The sequence below is a fragment of the Vombatus ursinus genome, unplaced genomic scaffold, assembly GCF_900497805.2.
Source record: "Vombatus ursinus unplaced genomic scaffold, bare-nosed wombat genome assembly UNPS02014826.1, whole genome shotgun sequence".
Classification (NCBI taxonomy): domain Eukaryota; kingdom Metazoa; phylum Chordata; class Mammalia; order Diprotodontia; family Vombatidae; genus Vombatus; species Vombatus ursinus.
Window position 1 is genome coordinate 8,005,884 of NW_020954604.1, and position 24,849 is coordinate 8,030,732.

General features: G+C 38.4%; 1 protein-coding gene across 1 annotated transcript in view; it reads right to left on the reverse strand.

Moving 5' to 3' along the window:
* The window catches only part of RUNX2 (runt related transcription factor 2), a 168,140-nt gene that overhangs the window by 45,610 nt on the left and 97,681 nt on the right, over positions 1-24,849 (reverse strand). Inside the window, exon 5 of the mRNA XM_027838341.1 lies at positions 2,824-2,985. Coding sequence (XP_027694142.1) covers positions 2,824-2,985 — 162 coding nt within the window. The remainder of the gene's footprint in view (positions 1-2,823; positions 2,986-24,849) is intronic.

Consider the following 24,849-nt stretch of genomic DNA (forward strand, 5'->3'; position numbering starts at 1 on the left):
AGTCATGATTAGATTTTTGTTTGTCAGAGTTACTTAAACCAAGGCTTCCTTACGCATTATGCTTTAAGCACAGTAAGGGTTGAATAACTGATTACTAAACCAACAATATGGCACATCTATATCTATCTATCTATCTATCTATCTATCATCTATCTACTCCATCCAAAGAGATTTAGTTATTAAACTATCTCATTATGAGATAGTCTCACTTATAAGAGTCCTATGCTATGGCCTTCCCAAGGATAGGACTAGATACATTAGACTTCCTTAAGAATATCCCTAATGAAATACACGATTTATCATATTTTCACATGAGTCCCTGAAAAAAATGGTTTTAATGGGCATGGCAATCTACAGATGATTACAAAGAGTAACAAGACTGCAAAGGAACAATTCTGAGAGAATTCAAAATGGCAACTGCACCAAGTAACTCTGCCCAATGTAACTCTCTGTAAGCACTCTGCTGTCCTGGCATAGCTCCCCACCTGGAAACAAGGCTGGATGTATCAGGGTTCCTCCAGCTTCCTGACAGCTTAAGTCCAGTTGTTTCTTCCTTTTACACCATATGCTGACAAGAGGGATTTTCTGTTCTAGTTTATTAAATGTTTATACAGTACCTTTCACCTGGGCATTAAGGTATTTCCCTTGTAATGATTCAAGGAAATGTTAGAGAAGGTGGGAAGAAACTGGACTAATTTCAGTTCAAAACTAGTTTAAAGCAGAGACCTGTTCTCCACTCTTGCCCTGGGTCAATATGAGGCTGGCTAATGAGTCAATTTCTGGCACCACCTTCCTTCCCTGTAGAATGGGAATGTGTATGTGTAACTATTTCTTGATGCTTTAAGTAGTAATTCATTTTAAGGTGTTTGAAAATAATCTAACCAACATAAATGCCAAGTAGTCTTAACTATTACATATATGGATTCTTTTCATTATTGGCTTTCTTAGTAGTGGGTAGTTGGATTTTTCTTTTTTTACTACTTTCTTGCATTTATTCATATAAGCAATACTCTTGATAAATAAATCCCTCAGGTAGTTAAGTTTCCAGCTACTCTATTCCCATCTAGAGGTTCTCCTTCTAGGTCCTTCTGGGAACCACATGGTCAAACCTAACTGTTTAAGCTACAAAGGGTTGGGCAGGCTGACAGAAACAGGGGACCCAAACAGAAGCAAGTCTTCACAGGTCAAGCCAATATGGCACTGTTCAAAACTAACTAATCTTTCAGAAGGAAAAGAAAGAAAAAAGTCAGTACAGACTCAATGTTGTCATACACTCATCCTTCAGACCCACCTAAGCACTCATCTTTCCTCTTTGCCTTCTGCCTAAATGAGATAGAGATCCTAATAAACAGAGAAAATATCTGTCTTTATTTTGTATAACTCCTCAGAAATGTCATTAATACCAACTGTAACAATGAAAAAACGTAATATGATGTTTTCCAAAGAACCCTGTCCCCCTCCACCCCAAACCCCGCTTCGCTCCCTACTCACCCCCGTGAGAATCCATCTGCCGTAGAAAATATGGTGTGCACTAGGACCAGAGAGAACTTTTTCTGCTATTTGCTTGAGAAACAAAGCTTTCCCTCCTCCCAAGTTGAAAGAAATAAAGGAGTCTGAACTAATCAAAACCTGCAAGCCTGCTGGCGGAGGTTCAACTTGTCAGTGATGCAACTCAGCGGAGTGAATAACGGCTGCGAACTTTGCAGAAAATGAGAGAGAGAGACAGACAGACAGACAGAAAGAGAAACAGAGACAGGGACACAAAGAGAAAGAAAGAAAGAAATTAACCTGGCCAGGAGTCAAACAGGTGTATGGGGCCCGCATACTTGGATGGGGAACGGCGTCTGGCAAACACAGGAAGTCAGACACAGAATCCAATTCCTTCTGGCCTTTGTTTTGTTGTTTGTTGTTGTTTTAGAAAACTGAGACGTGCTTGATTCATATGATACATGCCGTCATTTAGCCAGAGGCTCTTCAACCTTTCTCTTACTGCCTGTCAGCAGTCTTCGAGACACCCTTCCTGATGATTTAAAAAATGGATTATCCAAGATAAAGAGGACCACCAGATTGTTTAAAATAGTCAACTTTACTGTGTCCCAAGAGTCTTTGCAGTGCCTTTCAGACAACGGAAGCATGGGCACTTGTGTAGGTGATTCGGTGGGCAGAAGTGCCAGCATGACATGTTTTGTATGGACTGCTAAGAAAAAGTTGCCTCTATACTTTGATCAGTCTGAGGCCACATAACTTTTTTCAATGTCTGCAGGGTAACTCTGCACCCTGAAGAGACTAGACCAGTTTCTGATAAGAATCTTAAGCACACATGAGTTCTCAAGGAACTGGCTTACTTGAACTTCTGGGATTTTAAAAGAGGAAGAGTTTAGGACCTAAAGAAGAAATAAATAGAGGGTTATGTCATCAATCTGTAATCCTGTATTTAGCCGGGGAAAGCAAAGAAAGTAACACAAGTAGAAGGAGGCTTGGGGTAAGAGAGGCTTGGGGGGGGGGAGGGAAACCCTACTTATTGGATGAGGTTTCCCATAGTGAATGCCATTTAGCAAGATAATAAAGTAAATGCTGAGGAAGTACCATCTCAAGAAAATGACACTAATGTTTGATAAGTTTTCATTTCTTGCTAACTTAAAATTTAAGGGTACCTGACACTCACATTTTGGAGGCTAACTTCCAAGTTGCCACACCTTTCCCCACTCCCCTTCAAAACAGATAATTACTCTAAGTTTATACAAGATCATCTCAGCCCACCTTGTTCCCATCTCCACTATGCCACTGTGTGTTTCTGGGTTTTAGTTGAAATATGATCTTTACCTGAAATTCGTCTGGGCACATCGGTGATGGCAGGAAGCCCCGTACCCCGGGTGGAGGACAGAGGGGTGGTGGAATGAATGGATGGTGATGTCATCTGGCTCAGGTAGGACGGGTATGACTGCTCATATGACCATGGAGGGGATGACTGTGCCTGCCTAGGGTCTAGGAGGGGAAAGAGAAAAGAAATAGAAAAAAAAAAAAGATTTATGATGCCAAAAACTAGAATCTTGGTGAACATGGATGTCATCACAAAATTTAGGAAAAATGAAGTAGGAAAAATGAGAATAATAAGGAATGACTACTCCATGCCCCCAATCCAACCCAACCCTGAGACTTTTCTATTCACAGTGAAAACAGTAGACTGTAACCCATCTCAAGACTATTCTTGGTCTTTCACTAGCAGAACTTAATTGGCAAAATCCTTTATAGACATTTCTGAATTAACCTGTTTAAGTATGTAAAATGTATTATGTAGCGCTTCATATTTGATCAATATATTTGTTGATTCTCCTTTGTTCTTAAATTAAATAAAATCCCATGGTTCCATTTGTTTCATAGTTGGGTAACAGGGCCCAGGGTTTCTTGGGAGTGGGTGAAGGAGGGAAAATACAAGGAGGCAGAGCTACAGGGTAAATTTTTCTTATGCTATCACTGAGCTTGAAAACTGCCATTAAGGAAAAAGACATAATTGAATTCTGAAGCCTGCTACCATTAAGAGGGCTATGGAGCCCCTTCATCATTTGGCTTCAACATAAAGCACTTGGGTGTCTGACTTGGAGAAAATGACCCAAAGGAGGAGGATGGGAGAAGTGTTTTTAATCCCATTAGCATTTGCCCCAAAGATGTCATAAGTTTGGAATGCAGCCTACTGTTACCTACAGTCACTGCAATAATAATAGTAATAATGGGCCGCCAACTGATGAGGGTTAGCCGATGAAAGCTGACAACGTCTTTTGATGTACTACAACAGATTCTTTAAAGGGAATATCTTAAAGCTGAGTAGACTGAGGAAAGTGGTACTATACTACTCAAAAGACAAAGTAAGTATACTATGTGATTCCAAAATGAAGTTTTTCAAATAGCTTTGCTTTTAGGTGAGGGTTAGTGTTTCAAGACTAAGACCAAAATTCTGTAATAGACATTTTTTAGCACTGATGAAAAAAAAAATAAAAAGAAGCCAAGCATGTCCTAACTTATCACAAGTTAATTTATTAGAGTTCCTGCATACAGTAGGGATATATTCCACAGTAAGGATATGTCTAAATCAGATTTTATGTATCAGGAAAAATTTTTTACTATTCTCTTCTTACTCTCCCTTGGCCCCCCCAAAATCACAGACCACTATTTAAAAAGGAATAAGTTCAGTTACTGCTTTATAAAATACCACTACAGTGGAACTCAGGCTTGAAGAAATGAGTATCTATATGAAGATGAGTTTTCTGAAAGAGGTCCAGCCTTGAACCATTCTACTCCTTGCTTTTTCCACACACAGCCAAAGTACTTCCAGCTACTTATTGTTTATTTGCTCAGTTAGGACATAATTTATTTGAAGAGCTGTCTAAATGGAGCATGCTTCCTTGAATTAAAAAAAAATCCGTATGTGGATATTTATAAACATAAGGCATGTATGAAAATCCCATCCAGTTCATCTTTAAGGGAATTAACCCCTTAAGTTTTCAGTTTACATTAAGGTTCAGCACAGTAAATGGTTAATATAAACTCTCCTTTTAGAAATCTGGGGATACTTGATCATTAAATGTAATGAACTTCTGTGCTCTAACAATTCCAAGGCTAGAACTATATAGATTGGCAGTGTTTCAAATCTGAGTGACTGGTAGTTGTTATATCTGATATTGACATACTTCCCTGCCTTGCATCATTAATGTAATTCACTATTCAGAGAAATGGTAAATGATCTTCAGCTGGGAAGAGAATGATTCCTAACTGCACCGGAAAGCAGCCTTATAAAACAAAAGATTTGACTCGAGCAAAATTCTTAATAAACGAAAGGAAATAGAGACAGTTAAGTTAGACACTGAGTAAAGCGCTTGGATCTCAAATCCAGTTTGCTACAACATTCTTTTTTTTTCTTTCTTTTGGTTAGGCAATGGGGTTAAATGACTTGCCCAGGGTCACACAGCACAGCTAGTAAGTGTTATATGTCTGAGGCTGGATTTGAACTCAGATCCTCCTGAATCCAGGGCCGGTGCTCTATCCACTGCACCACCTAGCTGCCCCTGCTACAACATTCTGAAAAGTCATCTAACTTTTCCTAAAGTCCATTTCTTTCTTTATATAAAATAGGAATAATAGCGATTATATATGAGATTCTCAAACCAAGGAAAATGTAAAAATGTTTAAAATGTAAAAACAATTAAAATGACTATTATGCAAAAGTGGTACTATGGCTATAAATTAAAGGAATTAGGAGTATTTAACCTAGATATGAGACGAAGAAGTATGGTACAATAGAAAGAGCACTGCTTTTCACTTACTACCTGTGTGACATTGAGCGAATTGTTTCACTAGCAAAGTAGCACAGTGGACTCAGGAAGTCCTGAGTTCAAATTCACTCTCAGACACTTAGTAGCTATGTGACTCCTGGGCAAATCATTTAACCTCTACTAGCCTCGGTTTGCTTAACCTCAAAATGGGGATGAGAATAGCATTTGCTTCTCAGGGTTGTTGTGAAGATCAAATGAGGAAACATTTGTGTTTTTCAAACCTTAAAGTGCCACATAAATACTAGCTAATATTGTTATTAACTTTTGTGAGATGCAGTTTCCTCATCTGTAAAATGAAGGAGTTAGACTAGATGGCCTCAAGGAACCATGCTCCATTTATGATCCTTGATTATCTATGATCTCAAGTAAGTTAATTTAATAATTGTTCCACAAAATCCTGGGACTGGAAGGACCTTTAAGAAATCATATGAATAAGTCCCTACCTTCAAGAAAATGTATAAATCATCCAGGACAGCTACCAGAGGCTATAAAGACTTAAATTGCAACCATGAGGTTTTAGGAAGGAATTTCTTGGTTGGAAGAGTTAATATAACTGGTAAAATTTATTAAAAGAGATGGTAGGTACTTCTCTAAAGATCTTACAAAACAAAGGAAACCTGTGGGTTTAGTCCAATCAGTTTTCAATCTAGCTAACCCTTCAAGGTTGTTGTCTTAAGATTATACAATTTTCAACTCCCTCACTTAAGAATTATCTGCTGGGTCAGATCAATAGTTCACATCCAGCCCAGTGTTCCATGTCTGACAATCACATCAAGGGAATTGTTTTTAGGTTTTTAAAAAATTGATATCTTTGGGTGTTCTTTTTTTTTAATCTTTTTTTCTTTTTGGTAAGGCAATCGAGGTTAAGTGACTTGCCCAGGGTCACACAGCTAGTAAGTGTCAAGTGTCTGGGGTCAGATTTGAACTCAGGTCCTTCTGATTCCACTACTGCACCACCTAGCTGCCCCTCTTCCCCCGGGGGGGTTCTTTTTTTAGAATGTTTTTATTTTACTTTTTCTCAATTACATGTAAAAATAATTTTAACATTAATTTTTTATAATTTTTGAGTTCCAAATTCCTTCCTTCCTTCTCTCCCTCCCCTCCCCTCTCCTTGACAAGGCAAGCACTTTGATATAGATTATACATGTGCAGTCATGCAAAACATATTTCCAAATTAACCATGTTGCAAAAGAGAACAAAGGCCAAAAAAATCAAAAAACAAGAACAAGAAAAATAAAGAAAGTAAGAAAAGTATGCTTCCATCTGCATTCAGACTCCATCAATTCTTTCTCTGGAGGTGGATAGTATTTTCATCCTAAGTCCTTCAATCTAAGAATAGCTAAATTGTTCACAGTTGATCATCATATAATATTGCTGTTACTGTGTACAATATTCTCCTGGTTCTGTTCACTTAACTTTGCATTAGTTCATATAAGCCTTCCTAGGTTTTTCTGAAACCATCCTGCTCGTTATTTCTTATAGCACAATAGTATTACTCATATTATATAATATTATATAATACTCATACTATTAATCATATACCACAACTTATTCAGCCATTCCAAGGGAATGTTTAATGGAAGAAAGTATAGTTGCCCTCCATGATATCTGGTACAAAAGGTTAGTGATATCTATTCCCCTTAACAACCCTAACTTTCCCTGATGATCTTTTATGGCACTGTCATCTATTAACTTACTAAACCCTTCTTTCAGCCATCCACACAGTACAGCAGCTTGTCTTGCTTCTCAAGGTAATGGGCTCCCTAAGTGTGATAGCTATTTTAGTATTAGAGAGAACCTTCCCAGGTACTTCAGAAACTCACAAAACAATAGATTTAGTGTTGACTAAAGATCATTGATTGAATTGATTGGACTAGGACCATCTAGTCCAATCCTCTCATCTTATAGATGAAAAACCTGAAGTCCAAAAAGGTATGAAATGACTTCCCAAAGGGTTTGAACCCAAGACTTCTGACTCCAATTCCAGCATTCATATGACTGAACCAATCTACCCTCCTATTCTGGTGATTGTTGAAAAAGTCCATATAGTCTCTCTTTATAGATGCCAAGAATTTTTTAAATTAATGTCCATGCCATGTTTTCCTTCTTTGCCTCTGTCCTAATCTCAGATAAAAGTCAAGTCACTAAGAATTTACCAAAGGCCTTCTATGTGCCAGTTACCATGTTAAATACTGATGATACAAAGAAAAGGGAAAAAAATAGATTATGAGAATCTCATAATCTATTGGAGGAATAACATATAAACAAGTATGTACAAACAAGATATATGCAAGATAAATTGGAGATGATCTCAGAGGGAAGGTACTAACTTAAGGAGATTGGAAAAGGCTTAGAATTAGAAGAAACTAATGCCAAATAAAGGCCATATAATTCTTTCAAGATTTTTAAAAGCTGGCATATTGCCTTTGCTCATTCAATGCAACATAATGTTATTAAATAATATTAATGATCTCTAAGCAATATTAATACCCTATTATATGGCACCCTTGTGCTATATAAGTACAGCATATTTGCTATTTGAGAAGACTAGTTCTGAAAGTAGGAAAAAGTTATCTTAATCTGAACTCTCAAAAGCTTTGTGGTCTCAGCTTCCTAAAGAACTGAGGAAACCAAATAATTTCTTACAAGAATTAGGATGAGTCAAGACAGGTGATAAAGATGCTCTTTCAAATTTTCTCTAATCAGTTGGGGTCACTGACAGGGACAGGGCGGAGAACTAAGATCTGTGGCATACTGGCATTGAATTCTGCTGATAGACTATTAACAAACAGGAAACTGAAGTTTCAGTCTCAATCTCACAGTCTAATGTTCTAGGCAGCAAGTATAATCCCTCCTTTAATTAGACTGATTGATTTGTTTCTGGGTGTGACTGGATGTCCTTACCTCTCCCTAAAATCCCTCCCCCCTCCTTCCTCTTAAGTGGAAAGGTCCTTCCTAGGTTTCTGTCTCTCAGAAGGAAAGAGGTGCAAATCATGTGTGTGTGTGTGTAATATATATAAATCACATATATATTATATTACATTTATGTATGTATGTATGTATGTATGTATGTATGTGTGTGTGTATATATGTATGTATATATATCTTGATTCTGTTGGGCCTGGGGATAGATGCTGAGCTTACCGTGACTCTTTTCAGTCACTGAGTTTCCTTGCAAGCAGCTGCTACCTTTAAGAGAGAGGGGCTAAACTAGAGAAGACAGAAAGACTCAGAAGGACTGAGAACTGTTAATGAACTTTTAAAGAATTTGTTGAGAATTTTAAAATGCATCTCATAATGGAAAAAATCATGGCCTTGGATTTAAGAAATCTGGGTCCCAGACCCACTCATCAACTCTTCTGACCTCGGAAAGCCACTTCCCCACTTTAGGTCTCAAATGCCTTCATCTGTAAAATACATTATGCATTGTTCAAAACTGTCGCAATTTTATATTTTCACTGTTCAGTAGAAATTCATAAATAGCTATATATTGGTTCCACTAAGGGCAGCTAGGTGGTGCAGTAGACAGAGCACCCACTTGTAACCAGGAAGATCTGAGTTCAAATCCAAGCTCAGATACTTGCTAGCTGTGTGACCTTGGACAAGTCACTTACCCCCATTTGCCTCAGTTCCTTATCTGTAAAATGGGAGCACACTGGTGAAGGAAACCACTCCAGTATCTTTGCCAAGAAAACCCCATGGACCGTCATGTATAATTGGACACAACTGTATGATTCAACAACAGCAACAATTCAACCAACATTTATTAAGTACCTATTATGGGTAAGGCACTGAGCTAGGCACTGATGATTCAAGAGGCTAAATTGTGGGATGATTGGGCACTATTCTCATCCCCATACTCCCACCTTCTTGCCCTTGTATCTCCTCCCTTCTCAAAATTAACTGCAAAGGTCTTTGGCCTCAAGGAATCTGCTTTATCCTGACAGTTATAACATTAACAGAGATAGATAAATAGGAAATACACGCAAAGTGATTTTATAAAGAAGAGATCACCATGACCTGGGATGATTGGGAAAGGCTTCTTGTAAGAGGTGGTACTTTGACTGTGCCTTGAAAAAATCTGGGAAGTCAAAAAGCCTACCTATATTAATTGTGTAGTTTAAGGATATACATTACACGTGTACTTTAAAGAGTTGGTTTTTGATACAAACTCCTGGGAGTCCTGAAGAACAAGATGTTATATACAAAAGCATTGAAAAAGGAAGGGGTACCATAGAGAGCAATAAAGGACCCTAGACATCATGATGATGCTGATGGTGGTGGTAGTGGTGGTGGTGATAGTGATGACGCTAAAGATGATGGTGATGGTGATAATAGATTACATTTATATGAGGCTTTAAAGTTTGCAAAATGTTTTACATATGTTTTCTCATTTGATCTGAGGATCAACCCTGGCAGATAGGTGCTATTATTAATCTCGTTTTACAGAGGAAGAAACTGAGGCAGAGCCTTTCAAGTCTCTAAGTGACTTTCAAAGAGTCATACAGCTACTATCTGGGGTAAAATTTGAACTCAGCATTGTATCACTTAGCTATCTAATCTTTTAATCCCTTCATTTATCAAATGAGGAATCTGGGATCTACTCCCAAAGAAGAATGGGAAGAAATGAGCTTTAATGATTTTAATGTATAAGACAAACTTGAGAGAAGACAGCCAGGTCTTCAAGAGAAAACATCGGTCCAGGCAGAAGTCGAGGAACTGTACAATAATAGTGTTAGAGCCACTTTTTTCTTGTCCTTATGCAAGGACAAGGAGGCAAACTTCTTTTTTTTTTTTTAATGAGGTCTGAGGCAGGATGTTGTTGATTAAAAAAATGACTAAATGGACAAAATGATGCCATGTTCCTCGGTGCTCCTATTGGTAATGGGCACAGAACAAATTTGAAAATACCAAACCAAATAAGTATTTAAGCTACCATTCTAACCAGAAATACACAGCAATGTGTCCTAATGGAGAAGGCACTGGATTTCGAATTAAGAGATCTCAGTCTAAAACCCAGCTCTGCTACTTATCAGTTATAGCTACTTATCTGTTATAGCTTTGGGCAAGCCCCCTCCCCACTTTGGATCTCAAGGGTTGGACTGTATAACTCAAGACCTATCATCCTATTATCCTTCCTTGGACAGCCATTCTCTCATCTGTAAAATGAATAGGTAGGACTAGTTGATCTATAAGGTCCTTTCCAGCTCTAATACTCTCTAACATCTCTGATTCCGAATGTAAGTCACCTGCTGGGCCCTTGAGTTTTTACTAATGTCTTCTTAGAAAAGAAATCAGCAGCTTCTCTTTACAGCAGAAAAAAAGGAGATAGTTGCTAGGAATTCAAGTTAATTTCCTCTTCTTTGTCTGAGAAAGAAGTTTTTTGAAATGGAGAGGGAACATAATTAGCTCTTTAAAGAATCCTTCTGGCATCAGTTCTGCTCTCGCAGTTGTCTGCAGACCCAAGTACCAAGGAGAGCTATGATTTTCAGGTGATTACCAGAACTCAAAGAACTTACACTCTTCTCCAGGCCCTCTCCTGAGCGACTAGCTTGGTCTAGGAGTTCTTAAATCTTTTTGTGCCTTGTACCCCTCTGGCAGTCTGGTGAAGTCTATGGACTTCTCAGAATAATATCTTAAAATGCATCAGACAAAATCAATTCTACTGAAATACAACTATCAAATATTAAAATTGTAAAGTTCATAGACCCCCTGAAATCTATCTTTCTGTGAACCCCTGGTTAAAAATCCTGGCTAAAGCTTCTCTTTCCCAGCTCCTTAATATATTTCAATTTTAGAGGTACTACAAAGAATGAGTTTTTCATAGGCCATCTCTGTGAATCAACCAATTACTATGTATTTTGAACCAACTATATGCCCAGCACTATGCTAGGTGCTATGGGGAAAAATAAAAGAAGTAGTAGACATGGTCCTAGACCTCAGAGAGTTTACAGTCTGCTTGGGGAGACTGGAAAACATCCATGAAACAATTTCACACAAAGCAATACGTAATGATGCATTGTAAATCTTCTTAAGTAAGAATCTTCAAAGAATACACTTGTGCTTAAAAAAAAAATCTGTGAGGAAAGGGTTTCTTGAAAGAAACCACAGGAGCACAAACATGAGTCTCTTTAAAAACTCAGTCTTTTTGTGAGTTCCCATCACCAGGCCTTCATGAAGGCAATGACTGCATCTGCTTCCCACTCTATAAAATTCCATAGTCTACACTACAAGGCAATGTACCCGGGGGGGTCAGCAAATGTTAATGGGGGGGAGAGGGATTTCAGTATGTTTCAGGATTGCTTATGCATACATCACAACTCACCTTTAAATGGAAGCAAGTGTTTCTTCAGATGAAATCTACATGTAAGAAAACAAAACTTTCCCCTTCAGGTGGGTTACAAACCTCATGAAGTTCCACCCCTTGGTAAGGAGTCATAAAGTCTGCACAGTGTCATAAGAAGTATCATGGGCCACTATGGCTTTCTGTGACTAAAAGGCCAAAGTGCATGAGAAACCTCCCAGGGCATAGTATTGTCTGAATAATAATTTCCCCAGTACATTTTCTTAAAATTGTCTCACATCAAGAGAGAAGCCAACAGAGCAGAAATCAGAAATTTAGGGGAAAGAATACCTTAGCAGAATAGGATGGTTATGCTTAAGGAGATGGAGGAAGAGAAGGAAGAAAAAGAGGAAAAGATGGAGGAAGAAAAGCAAGAAGAGATGAAGGAGAAGGAGGAGGAAGATGAAATGGAGAAGAAAAAAGAAGAGGAAGAAAACTTTCATATAAAAATAATAAAACAATAATAGGTTTAGGGGAGGGGTAAGTAGTAAAGCTGCCAGAAAGCTTTACAAAGGATCAGTTTTTTTTAAAGGCTATGCTTGAAAATTCAGTGATTACTAATAGCAGTCCTCCTTTTGCAAACATTTTTGTTATGCATGTGTGGGTGTGAAGAAAGGGCTGCTTTCGTAAGACTCACAACAGGGCATATCATGCACGTGGTGCTGAGCTTCATGCAGAGATGGGCTGAAACAAGTCAGCAGGGGCAAGGCCTAAACTAACACACAAACAGCTCCTTCCTGTTCGCACTGCCAGGTAAGCTTCTGTGGAACATGAAATGTCAAGAGCTATTGTTTTCTTCCTCAGCCTGGTGCCCATCGCTGTGAGGGGCTATCATATCTTGGGCAATCAGGACCCACTGGATCCTCATGCTCCCTCTTTGGATCCCAATACCTCTATGCATCTCAAAGCAGAAACCACTAAGCAGGCCTCAGAGGTTTCTTAGGTCTATCAAAATGACTGGAACTTAACACAGAGTCCACAGTGTTCAAGGGCAACTATCTCAAATTTCACCAGGATCAGAGAAAGCCAGTGACCTCAATTGAGCGAAGTGGTTTCACAATTTTCTATCTTAGAAATCTCCATCATATTGTTACACATACACATCCATCAATTCTCACTTGAAAGCAATCCCCATTTGAAAGCAGAGGGAGTTTTGACCGTGCATTTCACCACAAAAACTGTATCAGGTTAAATTCTATTCCTCCCACTAAGCCTTCCCAGCTATCACCAAATGTCCATATGTTGATATTTCAAAGTGAATTTTCACATAGATCTTCAGCTCCTTTTTGCTATCATAAAACCCTACCTTCAAACACATAGACAGCTCCAACAGGGTGATAAAATGGAAATAATATTGGATTAAGAATTAGGAGACTGATATTCTAGCCATTTTTTTCTTCCCAACATTTCTCATGTAGGTCCCTTTCTCTCCACTCACACAGGCACCACCCTGATTCAGGTCTTTGTAACCTCTAGCCTGGATTGTTACAACAGCCTCCTAAGTGGACTCCCTTCCTCAAGCCTCTCCCCACTCCAATCCATCTTCTATATAGCTGACAAAGTGATTTTAATAAAATGCAGGTCTGAAATCGCCATCTCCACACTTCTCAATAAATGTCAATAGCTCCCTATTACGCCTGGGATCAAATAGAAGAGCTTCTGTTTGACATTTAAAGTTCTTCACAATCTAGCCCCTTCCTGTCTTTCCAACCTTATTACACATTACTGTCCTCCATGCTATGGTCTGGATATTCTGGCCTCTGATTGTTTCTCACACAAAATACTCCATCTCCAATCTCCATGACTTTGCACCAGCTCATCCCCCATGCCTGGAATGTTCTCTCTCCTCACCTCCACCTATTAGAATCTCTGCCTTCCTTCAAGACTCAACTTAAATGTCACCTTCTGCAGGAGACCTGTCCCAGTCCCCAAGATAGCTAGTGTATTCCTTTCTAGTTACCCTGTATCTACTTTAATGTATATGTCTTGTATACACAGGTCCCTGTATATAAACATGTTACCCCTCCCATTATAAGTAAGCTCCTTTATTGTTTTCACTTTTCATCTGTATCCCCAGCACTTTGCTTTTGTTCTTCAGTCATTTAGTCATGTCTGACTCTTCTCGAACCCGTGTGGAGTTTTCTTGGTGAAAATACTGGAGTGGTTTGCCATTTCCTTCTTCAGTGGATTAAGCCAAACAGAAATTAAGTGACTTGTCCAGGGTCACACAGCTAGTGAGTGTCTGAGGTCATATTTTAACTCAACTCTTCCTAACTCCAGGCCCAGTGCTCTAACCACTAAGCCACCTAGCTGCCTCCACTTAGCATTTAGTACACTGAGTATAATAGTACTTAATGTAGTCCCAGCTCTGCCGCTAACTGGCTACTTGACTTTAGGGAAGTCATTTAACTCCTTTTGCTCATTTTCTCATCAATAAATCGAGGAGATCAAACTAAGTAGTCTCCAAGATCTCTTCTAGCACTAACACTCTAAAATTCTAAAATTTGAGAGAAGCAGGAGAGAAGTGATATTTTAAAAGGATTGGCAATAGAGATGATCCAGGAAATACCTCTTGAAGAAGCCCTTAAAATGAATCAGAGTATCCTAGCCAAAAGCATTTTGTACACTGCACAGTTACAAAGTATAAAGTAAGAGATGACAATAAGGTTACTATTTGTAAACAGTACCAGAATTTCATTTTCCTTGGCTGAAGAATGGGCATTTCCCAGAGCTCACAAATACATTTCACAGACTTGCCAACCTAATCAAGATGGCTTTAGATTGAAGTCTACAGGAGGAGAAAAATTCCTGAATAAAACTATTGAACTTGACACTATTGAGAACAAGTATCACATAGAAAGAATAATGGTAGAAGAAATGCCCAGTAGTTCACAAGAGAAAATAACTGGAAAGGGATCAGGAAGAATGTCTAAGGCCTAAATTACCCATATACAACACAAAGACTATGAATAAAGAATCAAATGAACTTGAAAACATAATACAAGCTAACAAATAGTGTCATATAGTCTTTAAGGAGATTTGGTAAGATAAATTCATGATTAAAATAAAATAGCAGAAAAGTATGCCTTTTTCAAGAGAGACAAAACTAATAGAATATGATCAAGTAATAGCAATCTATATTTTAATATATATACATATCTATATTGAAATGCTCAAATATGGGAACATAGTGGGAGCATTTGGGTTAGGCTAAAAGGAGAAAGAGAAGTGAGATTGTTATCAGTATTATACAGACAACCCAGACAGAAGGAGAAATATAACACAAAAGCAAGATATAACAGTTATGAGAATTTCTTTTTTTGGGGGGGGGATTTCAACTGTCAAAATATTTGCTAGGAGGCAGCATGACCTAATTCATAGAACCTTGACCTTGGAGTCATAAAGACTTGGGTTCAAAACCCCATCTCTAACATCTACTGGGACTAGGAACAAACTTCTTAATCTCTCCAAATCTTAGTTTTCCCCCTTGGTTAATAATGAAAATAATGAACAACACCTACCTCACAAAGTATATATGTAAAGTACTTTTTAAAATTTAAAGTGTTATATAAAGGTCAGCTACTCTTATGCTAAAAGCAGAGCATCTGATAAATTCTTAACTTTCTTTGCCTATAATTTCATTTCTCTGAAAACTGAAGAAGCAAGAAAGGGAACTGCTACTCTGGACTTAATTTTGAACAACAAAGCTACTGGGAATAGAACTGAGCCCTTTGAATTTGACGAAGGATTGAATAACACATTGTGAACATAATCTTAATTTGAAACCAATACTCATGTTTAGTTCATACCACGTAAAACGTTGTTATTGGTTAGCCAGCTGTGTGAGATATATTTTGACAGTTAAACATAACTTACACTCTATTAAAGACTTCTGGGCCAAAGTTAAAGATGAAAAGAATTAATGTTCATAGTTAACCCTGAATCAATAGAGGTAGTCATACAGATACATGGTGTGATCCCAACTAACCATAGAGAAGAGGACCAAGAAAACATGTAGGTGGAATATCTTAAACTCTCAACAAAAAAGAGTCAGAGGAGAAATAAGAAAATAGTAGCTCTGTACTCAGAGTATAAAGCTGATTCCATAATACTTACTCTTTCCTTCTGTATTCTAAAGACCCCAAGGCTCCATGTACAAAATAGATTCTGGGGGGACCATGTAGGAGGAATGAATTGTTGTTTAAGATGGATGGCTCTGAAACCCCCTAGGAAACTTCTCATGGATTTAATATACTATAGCTTTCTAGCTCTTGGGAAACTTAACCAAAGGACAATAATTTTCTTTGGAAAATTTAGGTTTATATACAGAAAAACTTCCTATCAACTGAGCTATCCCAAAGTGGAAAGTTCTGCTTTGGGAGATAATATGTTCCTTCTTCCTGGACCTATTTAAGCAAAGGTTAGAACACTACTTGTCAGGTATGTCATAATGAAGATTTCTTTTGGGGTATGGGTTAGACTAGGTGTCTACTAAAGTCTCCTCCAACTCTGAAACTCTGTGATTCTGTGACATACTAATTGGAAAAATGGTAGTAATGGGAACCATGGAAGAAAGTGACTAGGTCATCTTGGAGTTAAAAGAAGAGAATGATGGGCTTGATAAGAAAATGGAGGCAGTGTCATGTGAAAACAGTGCTGACTTCGGAGTAAAGGGGAGTGCTCAAATCTCATCCATCACATGGAATACGTGTGTCCTTGGGCAAATCACTTAATCATTCTGAGCCTCGGTTTCCTCTTCTGCAAAATTTAGGGTTGGACTATAAAATTCTTAGGGTATTGCCCAGCTCTAACAGTCCTATGGTATCATGTACCCTCTATATTTTAGGGAAACATTTTTTAAATTTCAGAGAAAAGTCAGTTATGACACCATGGCTTGAGACTTCAAAAAACGGAAGAGGGATGCGACTCTTCAAAAAAAAACCCAAAATTTCATCAACACAATAACAAATTATCTCTATGAGGAAGAAAGAGTAGAGGATCTAAAGAAATCAATGTAGCTACACTGAGAGTTGTGATGAGGTCAGGTTTAAAGTAGGTCTATTCACTGCATGAATAGAGGGGTTCATAACCAAGGAGTAATAAGGAGCTGGGAGGAGAAAGAGAGAGACTAACCCTGGCTGGAAGCTATAAGGCCTACTTTGTGGAAGAGATGACCCCTCAGCCAGACCTTGAAGGACAGATTGATTTTGATAGATAGATAGATAGACAGATGGATGGATGGATGGATGGATGGACGGACAGACAGACAGATGGCTACAGGGAAATAGAATGAAGAAAGGCAAAGAGGCAGGGGGTTGGGGAAAAGAACACTCTTCCAAAGATGGCAAGTGATACATTTTGGCTGAAAGCACATGACAATGAGTGGTATGAAATAAGGCTACAGAGGTGATATGGAGCCATATTTTGAAGGGCCTTCAATGAAGGGCTTAAGAATTTGGAGCTATTGGGGCATCTAGGTGGTGCACTGGATAGAGCACCAGGCCTGAAGTCAGGAGGACCTGAGTTCAAATCCAGCCTCAGACCAAACACTTGATACTTACTAGCTGTGTGACCCTAGGCAATTCACTTGACCCCAGTTGCCTAAAAATTTAAAAAAAAAAAAAGAATTTGGAGTTATTTTCAGTGGGCAGTAGAGTCAAGTTTTTTGGGTTTGGTTTTTTTTTTTTTAAGTAGGGCAGTGATATTAACAGAGTTCTTCATGAGGAAGATGACAGGAGTTGTGTTACTAAGTCCACACCCACAACATCATTTTCTCCTCTGCCCCTTCTTCTTTATCCCCACTGCCACTACCTTACTATACTTACTATACTCTCTCATCTTGTCCAGCCTGGATTATTGCAATGATACCCTTACATGTATATCTTCCAAATAAGCACCACTTCTCCCCATTCTAATCCATTCTTCATACCACTGCTGACAACCACATTTTGCCTAAATTGCATGTCTTCTAGCATGAAGTACTATCCTCTACATACAATGGCCTGCTAATATTTGTTAAATTTCTTGTTAAAGATTAAGAAATCTGTCTGGAAGAATAGGCTCAAATCAACAAGACATAATGTAATAAGAAGAAATGTAAAATCTTGCACTCGGGGTCCAAAATTAAAGTGGACCAATCTTGGTCTCAGTGAATAGATGATGAAACAAATTTCTCTTATTTTGGCAAACAGATTGGGGCTCTGGGTTCAGAATTTGGCATAGACAGTCATTTTGTTGGTCAGATTTTATTAAACCATTTAGGTTTGTTAAAAGAGAAGTTTTAAGAAAGGGCAAAAATAACTATGATTTTTAAAGAGGCATCAATAATTTTAAAAAATTAATTTGCACAAGTATAGGATAAAAAAAGCTAAAGCTAACAACAGCTCATATGAAATTCAGGGGTTTCTGTTGATATCATTATAACTTTATTGCCCCCCAAAAATCTGGTGCAATCTTACTTTGCATTAACAAAAATATAATGCAAGTAAAAAATGAAGTGGTTCCACTGTCCTCTGTCTGGAGACAGCCCACATCTGGGATTCTCTGTCCAGTTCTGGGTATCACATTGTAGGAAAGCCATTAACAAAGAGTGTATCAATAGATATGACAGAATGGCAAAGAGTTTGGAAACCATATCATATGAGGAACAGTTGACAGAACAGGAAATATTTAGCTACAAAAAGAGAAGTCATTGTGGGATATTGGCAGGAGGGAGGGGGAGCATTGAGGGGGTGATGATGTTACATTTAAATATTCATTATTGATCTTTGTATCTCTCTAAGTACCTGCCATAATTCTCTAGACATAGCAGGTGTTTAATAAAAGTTTATTGAAATGAATATCTAAAGGACTTTCAGAGCAATCAATCAATATGCATTTATTAGGTTCCTATTGTGTGCCAGGCATGTGGAGATAAAAAGATAAAAGTAGAATAACCCTTGATCTCAGAGAGTTAACATTCTATTATCAGAGACAAGACATACACACATAGATGGATACAGGACAAATGTAAAATAAATATGAGGTACTTTGGAAGGAATGGCACTAGCAGCTAGGAGCACTAAGGAAAAACTTCATATTGGAGGAGGATGAGCTGAGTTTTGAAAGAAGTAAGAGATTCTACAAGCAAAGTGTGTGTGTGTGTCTGTGTGTGTAGTCCATTCCAGGTATTAGGGACAAGTGCAAAGCCATGAGACATGAGAAGGTATGAGAAGATGGGCAGAGGGATTAGATTATGTAGTTCCAGAGGTCAAAATTAGAACAAGTGGGTAGAAATTATAAGGAAATAGATTTAGGCCTGACATATATAAGGAAGAATTGTATAATAATTACTGCTATCAAAAATGGAATGAGCTGCATTGTGAGATCTCCATCACCTGAAGCACTGGAGCAAAACCTGGATGACCACCTGCCTAGGATAGCCTCTAAGGTTCCCTCTAGTTGATTGATTCTATGATTCATCTTAGAACCTCTTGGCCTATCTCCTCCCTTGTGAACATACATCCTTAATGGCTATCATCCAACATTCTTTCATGTTTTCCTTTCTCAAGGCAGGACAGGTGGATGACTGAGATCACTCCTGAACCAAAGAATACATAGATGAAAACTCATGAGTCCCTTGGCCTTAAGCCTAGACACTCCTTTGAATGTTTCTCAGATTCCCTTCACGGTTCTTCCACAGTTATCCCAGGAGAGAACTTTAAGATCAGCTAGGTGGCACAGTAGACAGAGTACAGGACTTGAAATGCAGAAAACTTGAGTTCAAATCTTGCCTCAGATACATCTCTCTCAGTTTCCTCATCTGTAAAATGGGTATAATAATAGCACCTACCTCTCAGGGTTCTTTTGAGGGTTAAATGAGATATTTATAAAGCATCATGCAATCATTAAAACGCTATATAAATCCTTTTTTCTTCCTATCATTATTATTATGTCAAACACTTATCAAATTGTCTATTTCATGGAAAAATATTTCTAATATCAGTTTTGTCATTGTTTTCTTTGATCATGCCAACTCCCCTCCCCATACTGAAGGAATTTTTCCCCCCTTTCCCACACTCTGCTTATTGAAATTCAAGTAAATTCACATTATATAGTAAGAACTATATATATATATAGTATGTATGTACATATATGTAGAACTAGTCACTACCATCACCAACACACACACACACACACACACACATATGCATACACCAGTTCCTGCTCCTAAGGACCTAACATTTATTGGAAGTAGACAATTCATACACAGATTAATACAAGGTAATCTGAGAAGAGAAAGAACATTAACAAATTGGAGAAGAGGGGGATATAAATAAAAAGGCTCCATGGAAGAAGTGATACCTAAGCTAAACCCTGAAGAAAGATGTACATTCTAAAAGAATGGGGGGTGGGGTGTGTGGAAAAATACATTTCAGGCAAATAGGACCACCTATGCAAAGGTATGGAGATGTCAAGTTCAGGAAACAGCTAATAGTTTTGTTTGGATGGAATATAAAGTGTGTAGAAAAGTAGTCATATGAAATTAGTTTGGAAGATTATGAAAGCCAGATTGTGGAGGGTTTTGAATGCTAGTGCAAGGAGTTTGCATTTTATCTTCAAGGCAATACGCATCCACTGATGATTTTTGAGCAGGGGAATGACATGGTGAGCCTTTTACCTCAAGATCTAGTTCAGGTCCCATCTTGGTTCCCAATACCTAGCCCTTCTTCTCCTCACCTTAGATGCAAATGATCTCTCTTGAATTTCTTCTAGTACTCTTCTTTCAACTTACTGTTTAGTTAGTATTATGCTTATCTGTGTACATATCTTCTCTCTCCTATTAAACTATAAACCCCTTCAGGGAAAGGATTGGGCCTTGTTTCAGCCATATATGTAGGAGGCATTTAAATATTTGTTGAATTAAACTGCAAACAATTTACAGAGGCTTCCAAGGATCTCCAAGTGATCCCTGAAATTCACAAAATAAGAATTATACTATTAACATATGAAACTGACAGGTCTTTAGCAAAATATAATGTCCTGTACATATGCAAACAAATAGATATAACTGGTAATGGTCATCTTGTCTTCTTGGAATTCTTTTTTGTGCATTTTTATATTTCTGATTTACATTCATTCAACAAAAATTGGAAAACATGAGATGAGCATAGTCCAGAAAGATCCTCAATTGGCAACTCCGTGATTAAATATCAATAAACCCGGGAAAAATTAGGACACCATATTGGGATGGTATACCACATTTTCCCCATCTCAGATGAAGCCCTTTACACTTATTCTCCTCTTCTAAGCTTTCTGATCATCGTCCAGTTCTCTCAGTGATATAGGAAAGGGAAGGGGGTGGGGCAAAAACCTAGGAAAGGGGCAAAAATGACATGAGGAAAGGCAAAAATGGGATAGAGATATAAAGGACTGCTGGAGACAGACTAAATAAGAGACTCTTTTAAAAAAATTAATCCTTTCTCTGTACCTGGTGAAGACTAATAACTAGATATTAATATGAGATATTTCTTCTTATCACAAATTAATATTAATCACATGACCTAAATGTATAGGTTCTGTAATTGATTATGGAATACCAAAGACAAGATTTCTGCCTTTAAGAAATCTACTTTTCTTAGCATATTGCCTTATTTACTTTTCTTAAATATATTCTATTTTAATAAGAAGGAAATTAGCTCTTGGAGATGAAAGAAGCCAAAGATGAGACTCCTTTAGGAGACGAGCTTGTGGATGTTACCGAAAGGTTAAACTAAGAAAGGCATGTTTTACTATCAGCAGCTCCATAAATCTTCACAGTGTCCTGCAGGGAGTGTAATTCTTCAGAACGTTAGCATTGAATTTCCATTTTCCACACAGCTACAAAATGATTTTCCTAAAACTCAAGTCTGATCACATCACTTCCCTTCTGAAAAAGTTTCAGTTGCTCTCTATTGCCCATAAGATAAAGTCTGACCTCCTTTGTTTTCTAAATTCTTGTATGTTCCTCCCCTTCATGCATCCTCTGTTTCAGCCAAACTAATCCATTTACTCTCCTTCCACGTAGAAATGCATCTCCAGGATCTTTGCCCAGACTGTGCCCCAGTGCTAGACTGATGTCCCTCCTCATGTTGGTCTCTGGGAATCCCTAACTCCTTTCAGGGCCTTTCCTTATACATCTCCTTGTTTATGCTCTCCCTGCCAAAATGACTTCGCATTTTTTCCCTCATTTACTTGTTTGTGTACATGTTGCATCCTGTTCCTTGCTCTCTAGTAGAAAGTAGGCTCTTTGAGGGTAGGGTCAGGTTACAATCTTGTTTTTGTCTTTGTTATCTCCAGGGCCTAGCACAGTGCTTGGCACTTAATAAATGCTTTCTTAATTGACTTAACGCTCCACATCCTGTGTTGCAACATAAATGTGAAATATTTCCTGTCCTCTCAATTATTTTGCCTTTCTGTAGAGAGGACAACAATAGGAACTTCCCCTAGAGAAGAGATTCTTAACCAGAGAATTATGAACTTGTGGAGTGTATATGTGTGGGTGTATGTAAGTATGTATATGTACGCACACATACATATATATTGATATATACAGAGCACTATATATATGTGTGTGTGTATACATTATATATATACATATATACATACATAAAATTGTATTTCAATGTAATTGGTTTCCTTTGAAATGCTATGTATTTTATTTTGTGCATCTAAAAACATTCTGGGAAGGGGTCCATAGGCTTCACCAGATGGATCCATGGCACCAAAAACCCTTAAGAATCCCTACCCTAGGAAGATTACACTCTACCTATCAACACACATGCCCCTCTATCTTCCCCCTCCCACAGACAGCAGCAAATTAACCTGACTATTCTTCAAGGATGTAAACAAAGGAAAGTGTTTTTTATTTCTTTAAGCTTTGAAGATGTAAATTCAGCAATAGCAAGAAAAAAGAGATGAAAAAAGTGGCAAACAAACTTCCTTTGAGTGCTGTGATTTCAGCTCCTAAAGTCACAAATTGCCTAAAGAGGGCTAGCACACATTTGGGACAGAGCATAAAACCCCACTTAACTCCCCCATTCTGCTTCCTCTAGCAGCAGAACTGAGATTCTCCTATCTCTCCCACTGACCAAGCTAGTCACTTCTGGCTCTCCCAGAGACACTAATCCTCTTACTGGATTCATTTATTTTCCCCCTTTGTTTCCCATTAAAGAATCGTGTGATCACTCCTCACATGAATAGGACAGAAATTTGAGACACAAGCAACCCAGCTGGGCTTTCCCATTTCTGAAAAGAATAAGCTCGTAAATGTTTCGGTGCAAGCCCAGCAGACCTAGCTTAACACATAAGGGGCCTAATACAGTGTTCTTCTCTGGACACTCCTTAGTGTTCCTTGCCCAAGACACTTTATCTCCCAACTCCAAACACTTTCACTGGCTGTCTTCCAAGTCTGGAATTCTCTCCCTCCTCATTATTGTCTCCTGGTTTCCTTCAAGTCCCAGCTAAAGTTATATCTTCTGCAAGTAGCCTTTCCTGATCCCCCTTAAGGGGGGGTCTTCTCCCCAGCATAGTTCCAATTTATTCTGCCTTTATTTTTCTGTTTGCACATAGCTGTTTGCACGTTGTCTCTATGCTGTCACTTTATCAACAGACATTCTGACATAAGAGGTAGTAGAATCCTATTCTGCGTGCTCTTGGACATGTTTCCAAAGTTTCTGGGCAAGTATGGCTCCTGTCAAGGCCCATAGGCCCTGGGTCAAAGCAAGTTGTCAAAAAACATTTATTAAGCACCTACTATGTGCTAGGCACTCTGCTAAGTACTAGGGATACAAAGAAAAGGATTTTAAAATTGCATTCAGGGGCAGCTAGGTGGCACAGTGGAGCACCAGCCCTGGAGTCAGGAGGACCTGAGTTCAAATCTGGCCTCAGACACATAACACTCACTAGCTGTGTGACCCTGGGCAAGTCACTTAACCCCATTGCCTAGCCAAAAAAAAAAAATGCATTCAATATTCCAATGCAACCCCACTGAATCAGAGCAGGAATCCTGAGGAACAAAAAAATCTTCTTAGAAGTCTCCCACTTGGGAGAGGAAAGAGAATTAGGCCCTCAAGCACATGTTACTTGGGGTGTGCCCGGAAGGAAGTCTCCCTTGGTGATGGTGAAGATGGCAGGCCCATTGGAGAATATGTCATTGATATGGAGTAATTTGCCTGGAAAACTGGAGAGTACACTTTTGAAGGAAGTGATACCTGATCCTATTCCAGAGGCGATAGAAGGACTCTCAGGGCTCTTGCTGAGGAAGGATTCCTTTAGACTCAGGACTGTGGGTAAAACTCAAAAGGAAAAGGAGCGAGAGTGCATCATGATAAAGAAGCTCAAAAACCAGTACTCATGGCTGCAGGGTCATTCCTTCAATAGGATTCAGGTCTGGGGCAAATCACTGTACCCCATGACTCTCAGCACAGACACCTCCCAATATTTTTATATAGTTGCCATCATATTAAAATAAACATCAAGGGAAGCCTTCATGGAAATAAGTAATTAGACTGAGAGAAACAGACAGAGAGATAGGAATATGATAGGTAGATAGACACATAATATATAATATAATAATGGATATATTTATCTATCTGGATATCTATATCCATCATATAGTATGTGTATATATTTATATATGCATATGTAGTTATATGGAGATACATAATAAATAAATATTATATATGGATAGGAACTGGACCTGAGATTTTATTGGTACAGCAAATTCCTGGATGCAGGAAGGCTGGCATTTTTCTCTGCAACTTATAGCCTTAGAGAACTGCCTAGAGCACTGACTTGCCCAGGTTACACTGCAAATGTGTTAGAGTTGGGACTTGAACCCAGGTCTCCTGGCTTTCTATATACTATGCCAAACTACCTCCATATTTAGTTAAATACATGAGTCTTTTGGCACCAAATGGTAAAGCTACCTCCTTCACCACCACCTTTACCCACCCAGAGGTGGCTAACTGCAAAACAGGAGGGATAGAGTCAAGGAGGAGAGACCACAGATGTGGCAAATGTATTGCAAGAGTTAACACTGAAATGGAACAAATACATGTTAAGCACCTAGAGAGAGGTGGAAAGATTTTTTTAAAAAAATTAGGTGAAACATGGCATTTGCCCTAGTGGAGATTACAGTCTAATGGGGGGTATGAATGA